Source organism: Eubalaena glacialis, chromosome 2 (genome assembly GCF_028564815.1).
Source record: "Eubalaena glacialis isolate mEubGla1 chromosome 2, mEubGla1.1.hap2.+ XY, whole genome shotgun sequence".
In the NCBI taxonomy this organism is placed as follows: Eukaryota; Metazoa; Chordata; class Mammalia; order Artiodactyla; family Balaenidae; genus Eubalaena; species Eubalaena glacialis.
In genome coordinates, this window is record NC_083717.1 from 108050480 (window position 1) to 108066681 (window position 16202).

The following is a 16202-nucleotide window of genomic DNA, read 5'->3' on the forward strand; positions in this document are numbered from 1 at the left end:
GAGGGGTTCTGGAGACATCTGCTCTAAAAAAAGTCAAGTCTTTTTCTTCTAAATATATTTCTGATCAGAATCAGATCTTTAGACCTAGAAACCTAAACAAAAGCAATGTCGTTAGTCTCAACCCACATATTTCTGGTAGAAAAGACACTTTGGAAAGGTACTCATTTAACCACTAGCAGGTTAGCATTTTATTGAGACTATCAACATCTTTAGCAATGAAACGACACACTTTATTGCAAATAGGGAATAAGGCAGCTTCCCCAGGAATCTCTGAGAGGCAACTCAAGAATAAAAACTCATACAATTATCTTTTATATCTGGCACAGAAAAACATATCATACTCATATGGTTTATAAATAATTGCCAGTTTGGCCTAATCAACAAACTTTGGTAATAGTGTCTCTTGATAAGTATAGATAGGACCTCCCTTTCGGTCCAGAAAGTATCCTAGCCCCATTCTAAAAGCAGACATCAGAGCTTGGCTGCAACAGTAAGAAAGGGAGAGAGGAGAGTACAAATGAGCCTGAAAATTCATGATTCAACTTCATGCTGAGTGAGCTCCTTGATTCTGTTCATGCAATGATCAACAGCATTAATAAGTAAAGGGATCCAACTATCTTCTGGCTGTGGGGTCACATGACTTGCTCTGCGAATGGAATGGGAAAAAGAGAAGTTAAATTTATTATACTGTCAAGGAAAAACCTATCCTCAAAAGGGAGCACAGGGAAAATTACAGTAAGAAAAGGCAAGTTTCTCTGCAGAAATTCAGCTGCTCCACAGGTAAAGTTGAAAGAAAACACTACACTCAGCTTCTACTCCTCGAAATGGGGGTTTGGGAGTTGAGAATGGCTGTATAGGTTTATTCTCAAAAAGCTATTTGGGGATAAGTCTTCATACTCACTTTGTAATTTCAAGTGCCTTCTTTAAAACGGATACAAGTTTTGCACACTAGAAAAAAACAGAGAAGTTACTCACCCTGAGCCCTACCATAAAAAGGAAAGGAGGGAAAAAATAGGGGGTGGGGGGGAAGGAGAGCTAAAATATTTTAAGCCTCAAGTAATAAAAAGTCATGGGGCTTCCCTGGTGGCGCAGTGGTTAGGAATCCGCCCGCCAATGCAGGGGACAGGGGTTCGTGCCCCGGTCTGGGAAGATCCCACATGCCGCGGAGCGGCTAGGCCCGTGAGCCACAACTACTGAGCCTGCGCGTCTGGAGCCTGTGCTCCGCAACGGGAGGGGCCGCGACAGTGAGAGGACCGCGCACCACGATGAAGAGTGGCCCCTGCTTGCCGCAACTGGAGAAAGCCCTCGCACAGAAACGAAGACCCAACACAGCCAAAAATAAATAAATAAATAAATAAATTTATTTTTTAAAAAAGTCATTAAGTATTATTACTTAATACTCAAGTAATAAAAAGTCCATTGGAGAAAACAGTGAAAAACAAAAATGTTGATTAGATTAGGGTGGTGGGATCATGGATTCTTCTCTATTTAGCAAAATCTTATTAATACTGTTGCTATAACATCTTTATAAGTTTTTCTATATTTAAAATATTTTTTTAATTAAAGAAAACAGAAAAAGGAAGAATATAACCTGAATTTGTCCCAACTGCTGACAGCTCAGGATATATATAGCAGAAACAAACTGGATTTTTTTTTTTTTTTTTTTTTTTGGCTGCATTGGGTCTTCCTTGCTGAGCGGGCTTTCTTTAGTTGCGGTGAGCGGGGGCTACTCTTCATTGTGGTGCGCAGGCTTCTCATTGCATTGGTTTCTCTTGTTGCAGAGCATGGGCTCTAGGTGTGAGGGCTTCAGTAGTTGTGGCATGCGGGCTTCAGTAGTTGTGGCTCATGGGCTCTAGAGCACAGGCTCAGTAGTTGTGGCGCACGGGCTTAGTTGCTCCGCGGCATGTGGGATCTTCCCGGTCTAGGGCTCGAACCCATGTCCCCTGCATTGGGGATTCTTAACGCCACAGGGAAGCCCCTAGATTTTTTTTTTTTTTTTAATTTACTTACAGAATTTTAGGAATACCAATAACAAGATAACATGAGGATGTATGTATGTTACCAATACACTGTGCATTCCTTAAAATTTTATTTGGGGTAACTGACAAGGCATATTGCTAAAGATGTTTATTTCTTACGAAGTCAACTTTTTAAAAAGTGTATGTGGAAAAAAAAAAAGTTAATGCCCAAAAGATCCTATTGAACTCCAAGATGTTTGCACATTGTGAAGATACATTTGATCACTCTAATTTCCACTACCTAATTTACCAAATATTATTAGGATTGATATATCTGATGGTAAAATATAAGCCACTGGCAGTTTTACTTCTCTTTCCAATAAAATGAGACATAAAAACTTGAAGTTTATAAAAATAAGAGAATAGAACTCTAACATAGGACCCAGGACTTGAAAGAATACAATAAAATCAGAATTTTATAAAGAGCTTAATCCTTGTGGTTAAATCACACAATGTGTTGATATTAAAACAGAGTATGTTTCTGAAACACCTATTTTGGCCTATATAGGAAATTAGAAACTTGTGACTTCAGGTTGAAAGAATCCTAAGGCACTGTAGTAATTAAGACTTTCTTTTCAAAGCAGGATTTTCCAAGGTCTTTGGGTTTTTCTAAATGATTACCCAAGTGGTTATGGAAGAGAGTACTACCAGAGCTCGTGGCTATTAGAATTCAAATTCAGCTTAATAAAGATCAAGCACAAACACATCGTGACATTACTGTTGTACTTGCATCCAAGTGTAACAAATAAACATATTCCCTATAGCTTAAAGGAAATACTAGTGATTACTGAAATTCTACCAATTAGGTCTGTAGCTATTCCCTCAAAGCCGGTACTTACATTGATTCGCACAGTCAGATGGCACACAGGTGGGTATATGCTCAGAGCCAAATCATCCACACTTAAGGGGAGAAAGCAAAAATAACCATTAACAAAGAAGGAACAAAGCTCAGCTAGGTGGTCTCCAGTACACAACTAAGGATGTGACTAGTGAAAAAATGACTCCCAGAAATGCATATCGGTTCCTTCAATTGGGCAACCAATAAATAACCAACTCAACTGGTATTTACAGAATACATACATACCCTGTTTCACTAGGAAGCTGGGGGGAAAACCTCCCTTGACCAGTAGGATGGGACATGATTAATTCAGTTAAAAATGTGAGGACCTGAAACCATAAATAACTAACACAGGCAGGGTTCATCCCTGAATGCCACTAAAGTGGGCACCACTTTAACCAAGCAATCAAGTTATTACTATACCACCAATAATGGGACAAACTAACACCATGTGCCTCCCCGATATGATATGATGCAATGAAAAGCACAAAACACTCAACTATGTGATATTCTTGCCAAAAAGTGTTTAACTTGAATATAATTATGAGAAAACAATCACATAAATCCAGATTGTTGGATATTCTACAAGGCAACTGACCTGGATTCTTTAAAAATGTCAATGTCAAAAAAAATAAATTAAAAAAAAATAGTCAATGTCAAAAGAAGCTAAAAAGGACAGGGACTGTTCTAGTTGCAAGACACCAAAGAGAAGACAACCAAATGTGGTGTGACACCTTGACGGAACCCTGAATTTAAAAAAAAAGCTATAAAAGACATTGTAGAGACAACTGGGGAAATCTGAATATTAGATAACATTATCATAGTCGATGTAAATTTCTTAAACGTAATACTAAGAATAAGATTAAGAATGTTTGTTCTTAGGAGATACACGCTGAAATATTTAGAGGTGAAATGTCATTAATGTCTGCAACTTACTCTCAAATGGTTCAGGGATAAAAATGGCACATCTACTTCAATTTTTTAAAAGCTACCTCTAATTATAGAGAAATAAACCAATACAGAAAAAATTGTGAACAGTAGGTGAATCTAGATGGAGGTATAGGTACTCACTGCCAATACTTTTTCAACCTTCCTGTAGGCTTGAAAATTTTCAAAATAAAAAGGTGGGGAAAAACCTTGGGTTGACGGCACAAGTTGAGATCAGAATGCTTCTGCTCAGATGTTTTGAGTGGAGATCACGCTTACCTAGGGCTGATCTCATCAGAAATGTCCACAATGTCATCCAGCTGGGCCACCTGATCCTTCTTCCCATTCTCTGCCACTGAGAGCCGGATTTTCTTCAGGCAGGCTTTGGATGCTCTCACCAGTGCAAGGCACGGGATTATGAGCTCCTGATCTTCCTCTGACCAATATGAATCCCGATTGCTTGGACATCCCAATATATCCTCATCACCGTGGTTGTCAGAGTTGTCCTCCTCAATGTCACTCAAGAGGCCATAGTAAGGGTCACATTCTTCCACAGCCTAAGACACACCATGATACATGTGAATGCCAAAAAAATAAAAAGGTGGTGTACTTTCAGCATCATGTCTGAGTTGTCCCCAAACTTTAGTCAGCTACTTCCCTAATGGCTACAGAGTTGAATCACTTCATAAACCCTCTTCTGACTCTCCTAGTGCAGCAATGGAACAGAGGGGAGTGGTACTAAATCACACAACAGCATGGGGTGGGAGATAGGAGATGGAGGACAGGAGTGAGGATGGGACCTATTTGGTCGACGCTCAGCACATCTTCTCTCTTTATAACCGATCCTCATCTACTAGACACAGAGTTGCCTTCTGATGACCATCAAAGACAGAGGTCCCCTCACCTGCTCCATTTCCTCATGTGCGTCCTTCACAAGATCCACACTCTTTGTCAGCACTGAAAGGGCTGCAGCTTTGTTATCTATGAGTGAAGAATTGGAAGTACTACAATTAGAGGAGAAACCCAACAATTCTCTTAAGTCTGAAAAAAGCAACAATGTTCCTATTTGAAGGGAGTGCCAAGGACAGTCAACAAGGGCAGGAGTTTAATGTAAAATTCTTCTCACATACATCCTCTGGGTACCCAGACAGGGGCTGAAAAGCTTTTTGTCATTCACCACAGGAAGAAATAAAATGGTCATGATGTTTCTCATCATGGTCCTCTTGGATGACCACAGCTTTTGGCCCAGCAGGCTCTACCTCATAACTGCTTCAGTGTCCTCAAAATACTGCCCCTGGGGCAGGACCAGAAGAGAAAACCACATCTTTCAACAAGAGACAGAGCCACAGCCAGAGAGTGTTTGAATTTAGAAGTTATGAGAACTAAAAAGACTGGCAAAAAGTATTAATACCTATCTTTTCATGTTGGTGATAAACCAGATCTATTTCACTAAGCTCTTTATGTAAGTAAAAATACATATATACTACAAAACTGGCAGCTAGATATGAGAGGTCTGTCTGCTTTGGCCAGCAGAGTCAATGTCCACTTCGCACTCTCACCCACCTCTCGGGATCCGAGGCACCTGCTGGCACGCCTCCCAGACACTGTTGTAGGAAATAAGGTTCTCCGGGCTACGGAAAGGAATCAATAAGGATGTATCAATAACCTAGGTTCCTGTTTCCTAAAAGGTCCTTCCTGCTGGTCATTATTCTCAGTTATCAGTAACTTCGCTGTTAAAATGAGTTTTTTTCCCCTCCCAGAAGCAAGGAACCCCATTAACCGATAACCCCAATTGTGGCATCACTACCTCTGAGTTGGAGTGATGTAAAGCACTTCCACAAGCTGAGCCATGCCATCCACGATGTCCAGAGTGGCGCTCCGTACCAGCTTTCGCAGGGTGATTCCTGTAGCCAAACCCAAAGACTAAGCAGCCTGGTCGTCTTTCCAGAAGTCACCATCTGCTTTCCTGAGAGTCTAAGCCCTACAGAATTTGAGGTAATGTGCACCCACATGCTTTAACTGCAGTGCCAACACAAAACTCAGGTCTTATTTATATCCCCATGTCATTTTCTTGCTCCTCCCACCATTCCTTAGTGGTATTTTCCAAAAGAGATCTGGAACAAAATCTTTCCATGACAGCAGGTATTCATTCATTAAAAACAGTGGCTTCTTGGGACTTCCCTGGTGGCGCAGTGGTTAAGAATCTGCCTGCCAGTGCAGGGGACACAGGTTCCAGCCCTGGTCCGGGAAGATCCCACATGCCGCGGAGCAACTAAGCCTGTGTGCCACAACTACTAAGCCTACGCTCTAGAACCCGCGAGCCACAACTAATGAAGCCCGCATGCCTAGAGCCTGTGCTTCACAACAAGAGAAGCCACTGCAATGAGAAGCCCGCACACCGCAACGAAGAGTGGGCCCTGCTCACTGCAGGTAGAGAAAGCCCATGCTCAGCAACAAAGACCCAATGCAGCCAAAAATAAATAAATAAAATAAATTTATTAAAAAAAAAAAAGAGTCAGGCAAGGCACGGGAGATGGGAACACAGCATCTGAACCTTGGCACAAAGGCTTACTTATGGAGGTCACATATATTACATAACTACCTTTGACTGCACTTTATGGGAGAAAGTTACATTACATGCTCAAAATGAGGAAAAGGTAAAAGTTTCAGGACAGAAGCTGTCATAGTAGCAAAGATCTATCCCATAAACTGAACGCTTATGTGTATGGAGTGGCTTACCCTGATCCTTGGGAAGCGAATAGTATACTGCAATAATTGCCTTGATGGCAGCATGGACTTGTTCAGAGAACTTCTGGGTTTCCTATGAGGTGATAAGCCAATTTCAGAAGGAAAAAAGGAAATGGATTAGATCAATGTGGTCAACCCATCTACTGTGGAAGAGAGCAGACATCTGTACAGCATCATCAAACATTTTCTGAAGTCCTATTATGAGTTAGCCCCTGTGCTATTCTCATAACATACCAGAGAGGAGTTAGCTGGATACCAGATACTGAGCAGACAACTGATTAAGACATGAAGAAACAGCAGGAAAAACTTATTCTTGATACTCTATATCCCAAGATATTTGTGACCTGTTTTGAGGTATCCACCATATCTTAGACCAGGAGTTGGCAAACTAGGGCCCAAGGGCCCAATCAGGCCCAATGCCAGGTTTTGTAAATAAAGTGTTACTGGGACACAGCCACACTTTTTTTTTTTTTTTTTTTGTGGCTATGTTGGGTCTTCGTTGCTGCGCGCGCGTTTTCTCTAGTTGTGGTGAGCGGGGGCTACTCTTTGTTGTGGTGAGTGGGCTTCTCATTGCGGTGGCTTCTCTTGTTGCGGAGCACGGGCTCTAGGCACACGGGCTTCAGTAGTTGTGGCACACGGGCTTCAGCAGTTGTGCCTCGCTGGCTCTAGAGCGCAGGCTCAGTAGTTGTGGCGCATGGGCTTAGTTGCTCCATGGCATGTGGGATCTTCCCGGACCAGGGCTCGAACCCGTGTCCCCTGCATTGGCAGGCGGATTCTTAACGACTGAGCCACCAGGGAAGTCCCAACAGCCACACTCTTGCGTTTACATATTGTCTACAGTTGTGTTCACACTACAGGGGCAGAGTTGAGTAGTTGGTCTGCAAAGCCTAAAATGTTTACTATCTGGCCCTTTACAGAAAAAGTTTGCCAACTCTATCTTAGACCATTAACCAGTTGTCTGTCTCTCTGCCTCTGTGTCTGTCTCTGTCTCTTTCTAACAGAATCTCAATATATCTAAAGGTAATTAGCATGGACTCTACAACGCTCAATGTTGACTATTTTCCTTCGAAGCAGTCACTGGTTTTCTCTTACCTTCTCTGTCCTCACTTCTCTGCTAAATTCTAAGCCAGCCAATTTGACATTGTTTCAACATTCAAACATATAATATCATAAAAAGTACCAGGCCATAAGAACTGGAATTAAAATAAAACAAAACAAAAAAACCCCCAAACATTCTTTAATAGAACTAATGTGCTGAGATCCTAAGAAAGCAATTGTGATTCAAATATATATAATTCAAATAAAACCATATTCTAATTTTTCATCAATGAGTAAAAAACCACTGTCCTGAGCATGTACAGAAAAATAGTTCTATTCTTGCTCCTCATGGTATCTTACTAGCTGTGAATTTTAGCCACAAGTCCTAAGTGTACTTGGAAGGAAGGAGTCAGCACATAAGAAAAATAAGGTAACATTACTACTCTCTTTGAAATAAAGATTGACTTTCTTCAACAAACTTTTAAAGTACTTTCATACAATTCTCTCGTTTCCTCATCTCCCATCTCTGAGGTATGTAAGTGGAGAGAGTTTATTACTGTAGGTGCAGCAAGAGAAGATTTTTTCATTTCAAAACATCTAGATATATAATTGAGAAAGAGAATGAGAGTATTGACTACGAAAATAAAATAAGGCAATGAATACGCCATTTTAAAACAAACTTACTCCCAAATTAAGTATGCCTAGCTCTAGAAAAACTGAGCATAGAGCATACCTGGCCACAGCCAACAATATTTACTTTCAAGTATTTTATAATAAAGTTTTATAATAAAGCACAAATTCTTTGTTCTAGCAATTCCACTTCTGGGAATTTTTACCGATATATAGATATACACAAAGACTGTATTAGGCAATCTACCACAGCACTGTTTATAATAGTTACAAACTGGAAACAACTTAAATGTCCGCACAGTACTGGTTAAATAAATTATGGTTATATCCACTCTGTTGAATACCATGCTGCCATTACAAAGAACTGAGCAACTTTATATGTGCTCCAAAAATCAATTTGCAAGCTATGTTGTTAGTTTTTTTAAAAAGGTCCAGAAAAGTGTTTATGGTATCCTATCATTTGTGTAAAAAGAAGCAGGTATATATACGTTAAGTGTGTATATGCATAGCATATATATGCAATAATACAAAAGGAACAAGAGACAGGAGATATAAACTTTTTAGCACATTTAACTTTGATATCTTTTGAATTTTATACTGTCTACATTATTACTAATATAAAAGATAATTCAATATAGAAGAATATTATGTAGTATAACAAAAAAGGTGTAGCTTAGACATTAGATAGAACCTAATTTAAATCCTAGCTCCACTACTTACCCACCTTAACCTGAGTGTCTGAGCCTGCTTACTCATCTGTCAGATGGGGCTCATGTATGTGAAAACACCTAGCAAATAGCAAGTGCTTTTTTAAAAAAATTATCAGAAGGGAAATAACCAGGATGAACTTCAGAATGAACCAATATTTAGAAGAGCTGCCCACCCCATGACAGCTACTGCATTTGGCAATTTGATCTTCAGAACAATCCTGTAATGTGAGAACCACCATCTTACTTGACAGATGAGGAAATTAAATCCCCAGCTTTGAGTGTAAAACGTGGAAAGAAAATGAGAGGATTCCTAAGGAATAACGAGGCATCACAAGAACTGTAGGAAAGTGAAGCCCACCTGTGGTGACGGCAGTGGAAGTCGAGAGAAGACTTCGGTCAGAGTCGTGGCTGCCCTTGACACTGCCATAGCTGCCTCACCTGGGGGGTGACAGAGGAGGAGGCGGGAGCCAATATGTTAATGCCAAAAGGATAAGGCTCCAGCGGCTGCATGGACTTTGAAGATAATGCGTTCCCTCTCCACCCTTGCCGGCAGAGACGTCTCAAAAAAACAACCCCAAATCAGTGTTTTCTATCTGTCTCAGAGGTGCCGAGGATGGGTAAAGCGAGGTATCCCCACAGACAGGATGGGGCGGGGGAAAGCAGTAAAGAAAGGGGTAGGGACGCTGCAAGAGATGAGAGATGGCAGCCTGCAACAGGAGAGGCACTCACGGAGTCTCCTCCAAAAGGTTTCCCGATCAAACTCCTTGGTGGTCTCCCGGGCTTCGCCGACTAGTGGGCGCGGCGTGCGGGCCGGGCGGCCGCAAAAGAAAGAGCACAGGTTAGCGGAGCCACTTCCAGACCCCACCTCCTCCGCCCGGACCCCGCCGCCGCCACGGCCTCGCCCCTTCCCACCCAAGCCCGCCCCGGCCGTCGCCCGTCCCCACTACGTCAGCTCACCCCGCACTCCAGGAAGAAGGAACCGCAGCTCCCCTGCCAGGTGCCGGAGCTGCTCCAAAGGCGGAAGCAGGGTGGAGTCTGCAGCTGCAGATGCAGCCACGCTCGCCATCTCAGCAGGACGCGAGGAGTCCGCTGACTAAGCCGCTGCGGGAGCCCCTCTGCCGTGACCGCCCCACTTCCGGGCCGCGGGTTCGCTTCCGGCAACAACCCGCCCCGCTCCGCCCCTGCCCAGAGGCCCAGCCGCGCCTCCTTCCGCGCTCCGAAGCACGGCTACACCTCCTCCCGCCCCGGCCCGCCCCGCCCCGCCCCGGCGACACAGGCCAGTCCCAGACCGAGTTATTTCTTATTGATCATTCATTTATTGATATTTGATTACTCGAAAACACCCCCGACTGAGGAAGCAGACAGCCCATAACCCTGCTGGAAAAGAGGACTAGGAACTAATCAAGGGTAGTCAGGGCCAGGCCCAAGTTTGCACTGGTTCCCTGCCCCTAAAGTGGCGCCCTTACAGGCTGCTGAGTTCCAGACACTGTGCTAGGTACTTTACATGAGGTAACGTAAAAAACACACTGGGTGGGCCGCAGATACTCCCATACCCACAAGCCCCTGACCTGTGGATCTCCTAGATTAGGGCTTTCTCTTCACAAAAGTAAATCAACCCTTTGCCTTCTTGGGGAAGGAAGGAATCATGGCATTATTTAGAGAATTTTCTGCAGTCCATTCTGCAGGAATCAGTCGTGGGTAATCCCCTCAACTCCCAGGCGTCCAAGGAACGTCCAAGGCTTGCCCGCCAATATTGGCCTTCCGCCTGCTGCTGGGGCAGAGGCCTGGGCTACACAAGTGGATGATGAGACATGGCCTTCAGGAGCTCAGGTGGCTTTTTAACTGCACTATGAAGGTTCCAAGCTCGGCAGGGTTCAGTGTCCACACACAACGAATGAGAACAGGCGTCACCAGTGTCAACCAGGTCCGCAAAGGGGAGAATAATAAAGCTAGAGTACCATATGTCATATGAAGAAAGTAGCAGGAATAAATCTGCCAGATGTACAGCAGTAACATAAGTAGGTGAACAGGTATAATTTTCAAGTATTTTCCTTGATGGAGATGAGACCTGAAGCTGTGACCAAAGCACCGCTGTAGCAAGCTCCAACACAGGTAAACCATCAAGGGGATGTTAAAAAACACCAGCTGGAAAGAGTAGAACAGGACCATTAGCTTATTAGCAAGCCCTGGAAGGGTCAGGTCTCACTAACATATTATTGGTGGCTCTTAAAAATATGTTGCTTTCCCTCTTGGGGGTTAACTGATTCTTTATGCTTCAATCACACTTGCTTATAACACTCACAATAGTTGACTTGTAGTTAGTTGTTTATTTTCCTGTATCCTTTTGTTCATCTTAAAGGCAAGTGTCATTTCATTTATGCTGAAGCCCTCAAATAATGTTTAAGGTAGAAACAAACTGAATATGTGGGTGTACAGACACATACACATATATACAGTACTCTGTTTTTTGTTTTTTATTTTTGGCAGAGTGAGGGGGGACTTGGGTATCAGTATTTTTTCTTCTCTGCATTTTTATTTGAAGTGGCATAATGAATACTGGAATATAAATTAGAAGATTTAAGTTATAATCCAAGTTTAACTACTATATGAGTCACTCATTCACCAAATAATTATTGAACACCCATTATGTGGCAGGTACTGTGCAAGGCTCTAGGCAAGGGACACACACATGGGTGACCAAGTTGGAAAAGATGCATCATACAGCTTACATTCTAGTAGAGAGAAGAGAAACCAAAAAGGAAAAAAAAAAAAGGAGGGGGAAGATAATTACAGATTGTGATGAATTCAATGAAGAAAATAACTGGGTCACAGGAGGGTAACTGGGAGATGGGCCCTCTGAGGCCTGAAGGACAGAAATGAGTCAGTGGAAGGAAGTGCATTCCAGGCAGAAGAAACAAATGAAAAGCCCAGAGGTGGGAGAGGTTAGCTGGAACATGATAACCAGGTGGAAACAGGGGCAGTCAGCAGGACCCAGATCACATCACTGATTTGCTTAAAGGGTTTTAAGCTGAGAAGTGAGTGAGCTGATTAAGATTTTAAAAGGACCACAGTGCATGCTCTGTGGCAAACTGACAATAGGGAGGCAAGAGCAGCAGTGGGAAACCAGTTAGGGGGTTACTACAGTAGCCCAGGCAAGAAATAATTATGATTTAGACAAGGGTGGTGGTAACAGTAATAGTGGTGGATTCAGCACATGTACTGGAGGTAGATCAAATACGGTACTACTTGCTGATGAACTAGATATAAAGTATGAGGGAAGGAGAAAAATTGAAGATACACCCTGGAGAGGATACCTCCTGGATAATTTATTGAAATTGGAAAGAACTGGGGGAGGAACCGGTTCAGGGATAGAAATTAAAGGTCCTGTTAGAGGTATATTAAGTTGAGATTCCTGTTAGATATCTCAGGAAGATGCAAAATGGCAGTTGGATATATAGGCACCTGAGGTGCAGAGAAGAGGTCTAGGTCAGAGATATAATAGATTTAGGGGCCATGGGCCTAGATGATACATAAAATCCATTCTTAGTGTACTATTTATTAAAATATGACTATAAGGTAAGGGTCAGGTTTTACTTGGAATAAGAGTGCTCCTGAGAGACAGCCTCCATCTACATAATAGAAAACTGAACTAAACCTGGATCTAGTCACATATAAAATGCTGCTAAACAGAGAATATTCTGGCCTGTGGTCAGTGTTCACTAGGCAAAGATCTTCCCTACTTGTCTGTCTCTAATCCTGCTGATCATGTTTTACTGCCCTCTTATGAGGCTGTGAACTCATTTCAAACAATGTTTTTGGATCTCTTATACAACTCCAGATCATCACCTCAAATTTTGATCCATTAGCCCCATCAGATGAGTACAAGAGATAAATTGTTAGGTAAGCAGTTTTCAAACCCATTTATAGAAATTTGCTATAGGTCTGGGTTTTTTATTTGTGTTTGTTCTAAAGGAATCTCAATCCAAATGTAAACCTAACATATCAGTGTTTCATAAACAAGTGTACTGCTAGGACATCACTAGAAAGCTTCCACTGGGTAGCTGACCCACTTTTCTTGTGTGTCTATTTTTCTTTTCCTCCCTCTGAAACAATTTCCTTCTTCATTATCATAACCAATTTTGTTTTACCCAGAAGTCTCATTTATTCTACCACAAGTCTCTTCTTTCACTGTTTATCGATGAAAAAGCACAGTGAAACAAACAACAAAAACAAAAAGCTCTTTCACCTCTTATAAAACTTCCTGCCAAAACTGTATTTTAGATGTTTACATACAAGAGTGGTGGAAGAAAGAGCTTAGGAAGCACTCTAAAAGCAAACAAAACACCAGATACTAAAGACTGCCCTGCCAGTAAATTAGAAAACATGATCTATGGTGTTAAATTTGTGATTTGGGATTTAATTCATAACTATTATGCAATTAGTCCAACAAGGCCAAGATGTTCTTAAATTGCGTTTCTGACTTCTTACCTGAAGAATTCCAACTATAAACGTTACACTGCCTTGTAGGAAACGTCCATCAACAAAGATCCCAAAGGAAAAGCAGCAACCCAATTTGCCTTTAGTGATTTCACCAACAAACCATGGTCCTGAAAGAGGCAATGAACAAGAAAGGAAGTTAAATAACTATGACTGATTACATACATCATGAAATGCATTTATAGAAATAATGAAGAAATATGAGACTAGTCATCTATAAGCATTTATTTGTATAGCTTTTCTTCTTTGCTAATCTCTGTTGCACTCAATATCCTAGCTAACCAATTATTTGCTCCTTTGCTCCGTATTTCTCTAGATTATAAAATTGCCTGAATATGCGCTATGCCTGGAATAGATTCCAGAAACAGATTGGAGTACATTCACAAATTTTAGAAGATTCTATTACAGTAGTAACCTCAATATAATGCATTAACATTTCCTTTAAGAAGCAAAAAGGTACTCCATAGATACCACAGTTAATTTTCCAGATAACTGAGATTTACTCCTTTACGCAATAAGACTTCAACCACTTTAATCATTCTAAAACACACTACTTTCTTATAAATATTAATGAATGTATTTTAAACTTTTCTGGCTGACCCACAGTCATTACTTTGTACATCAACTACATACTCAGGGTTAACATGTACAAAGTTTAACTCACTTCTTTGTTTTAATTTTTCATCTGCAATGCCAGAATGACTTTTCTCTACCCCGTATTATTATTTACTGCTCCTTCTCAATGTCCAGGCTTCTAGAACTACTATATTGTCAAGAGTGATTAAGGGACAGCTGGATTTCCCTTCTCAAAATGTAATACCATCATTTGCTGGTAAGGGTAGAGTTCAACTGGGACTTCCCTGGTGGTCCAGTGGTTAAGACTCTGCGCTCCCAATGCAGGGGGCCTGGGTTCAATCCCTGGTCAGGGAACTAGATCCTGCATGCTGCAACTAAGAGCCTGCATGCCACAACTAAAAGATCCCGCATGCCACAACGAAGATCCCACGTGCTGCAACTAAGACCCGGCGCAGCCAAATAAATAAATGAATAAATATTAAAAAAAAAAAAAAAAAAGAGTAGAGTTCAACTTTAAAAAGTCATAGGTAATTTTCTCAGATATATATTCTCCATTAGATACATATTAGTTTTAAAAAGTGTTTCCCCTTTAAGTTTCAACCTTTAAAAATGAAACAACTTCTCCCCTTTACAGCCAGGAACCAAATCACCTGCTTTGCCTCCTAGTGGAAGACAAGTGTCTAAAACAGCTTCAACCTATCTTCTAACAAGGAAACCAACCTCAAAAGGGGAATCTGGCATAGCTTGTTATACAGAATTGTAAAGGGTCATATTATTTCTTTAAATACTTTCTGTTCTCTGGTGGGAGTTACTAATGAGGAAAGAAAAGTCCAAAGACGGACTAAAAGTAGAAAACATAGACTAAGCAACAAATAGTCTAATCTACTCCTAAATGACTCTTAGTAAGGAACATTAGTAAAAAGCTTTAAAAAGAGACTCACAGTGCTTTCTGCTTCCATAAGTGACTAAGTGATTTTGTCAGTATTGGGTATAATAATTAGTATAAGAGAAGAGCTCAAATGCCTGAACTCACTGCTCATCTCAGTTTCTCTCTTTTTTGAGCTGAGTTTTTAGGAGTCACACGGTAGTAAATAGTCACTCAACTACATACTAGGCATTGTGCTTAATGCTGGGCATAGAGGGGAACAAGATAGACAAGACATCAATGGATATTCTAATGAGGGGAGAGATGATATATACAGAAGATAATCATAAATTCTGATAAAGTAATGAAGGAAATAAAAAGTATGGTGAAATAGAGGATAAAGCTTTAAGGTGGTCAAAGAAGGCTGCTCTGATGAGATGGCATTTAAGCTGAACTTCTATCTTCTATTAGGTTTCTACACAAATACTAATTGTCATGGTCCTCTCAGCACCCTTAAGTTAACTTGGTGTTGACTAAATGTCCTTTAAGTTAGGAAAGAACTTTATTTCCCAAGATCATGACGCAGGAAATGACTTATGAAGGAGCGGTGTGCCGGTCATTATGCTCTCAAGAACCTAAATGACTACTGTTAAAATTCTCAGTATATTCTTTGGCAGAATTCTCCACAATCTCAGATTTCCTAACTGACTTACCCAGCACTGTATAGAGTGTCAGCAACAACACAGAATAGTAGAAGATGCTTATTTTGCTCAAGACATGAAGGGAAAACGAGGTCAAATTTACAAATCCTGGAGGTCCTAAACAGAATAAATTTGAAAAATCCAGTGAATACATGCAAAGTTCAAGTTTTTTATAATATTTTCTAGAAGACTTCCATGGGCATCTACTACATTGTCAGCAAATCATTTGTTATATGGATGACACCACTTTAAATTCAGAAGTTGGCAGGAATTCTGATAAACCAACTCACTTAGAATTACAGAAGGTAGGAAGTCAAAGCAATGGTGTAGTTGTGACACACACACACACACACACACAAACACACATATATTCTGTGCTCAAAGGATGATCAAATCGCTGTTTTCCATGAGATTTAGTATCCAAATGTACAAACTTCAAAAAGTTGCATCAAAATATATCAAAGGCCACCCCAATGTTCATTGCAGCACCATTCACAATAGCCAAGACATAGAAGCAACCTAAACGTCCATTGACAGAGGTATGGATAAAGAAGATGTGGTACATATATACAATGGAATATTACTCAGCCATAAAAAAAGAACGAAATAATACCGTTTGCAGCAACATGGATGGACCTAGAGATTATCATACTA

The 16202-nt window shown here is 41.1% G+C and overlaps 2 protein-coding genes across 7 annotated transcripts in view; both read right to left on the bottom strand.

Moving 5' to 3' along the window:
• Positions 1–161: 161 nt before the first annotated feature.
• CCNDBP1 (cyclin D1 binding protein 1) lies at positions 162–10034 on the bottom strand. The gene is made up of 11 exons (XM_061182222.1): positions 9867–10034; positions 9639–9698; positions 9268–9347; positions 6523–6604; positions 5591–5687; positions 5347–5414; positions 4688–4764; positions 4063–4340; positions 2858–2918; positions 902–948; positions 162–646 (listed from the first exon to the last, which is right to left on the bottom strand). The coding sequence occupies exons 1-11, from the start codon at positions 9973–9975 to the stop codon at positions 532–534; spliced, it is 1074 nt and encodes a 357-aa protein (XP_061038205.1). The 5' UTR covers positions 9976–10034; the 3' UTR covers positions 162–531.
• A 168-nt stretch (positions 10035–10202) lies between these two features.
• Positions 10203–16202, bottom strand: part of TMEM62 (transmembrane protein 62) — a 33439-nt gene continuing 27439 nt past the window's right edge. For all 6 annotated transcript variants that reach the window (XM_061182223.1, XM_061182224.1, XM_061182226.1 and 3 more), the window contains 3 exons: positions 15561–15665; positions 13398–13516; positions 10203–11054 (listed from right to left, as the gene is read on the bottom strand). In XM_061182223.1, coding sequence (XP_061038206.1) covers positions 10728–11054; positions 13398–13516; positions 15561–15665 — 551 coding nt within the window. In that variant the 3' untranslated portion in view covers positions 10203–10727. The remainder of the gene's footprint in view (positions 11055–13397; positions 13517–15560; positions 15666–16202) is intronic.

What these genes read in the sequence shown, in the direction of transcription:
- CCNDBP1 (XM_061182222.1), bottom strand. Translation starts at nt 9,975, where the DNA reads ATGGCGAGCGTGGCTGCATCTGCAGCTGCAGACTCCACCCTGCTTCCG. An exon ending in GGTGCCTCGGATCCCGAGAG is followed by an intron (nt 4,765 to 5,346) that starts GTGGGTGAGAGT and finishes CTTCACTCATAG; the next exon opens with ATAACAAAGCTGCAGCCCTT. An exon ending in AAGGCACTTGAAATTACAAA is followed by an intron (nt 647 to 901) that starts GTGAGTATGAAG and finishes TTCCATTCGCAG; the next exon opens with AGCAAGTCATGTGACCCCAC.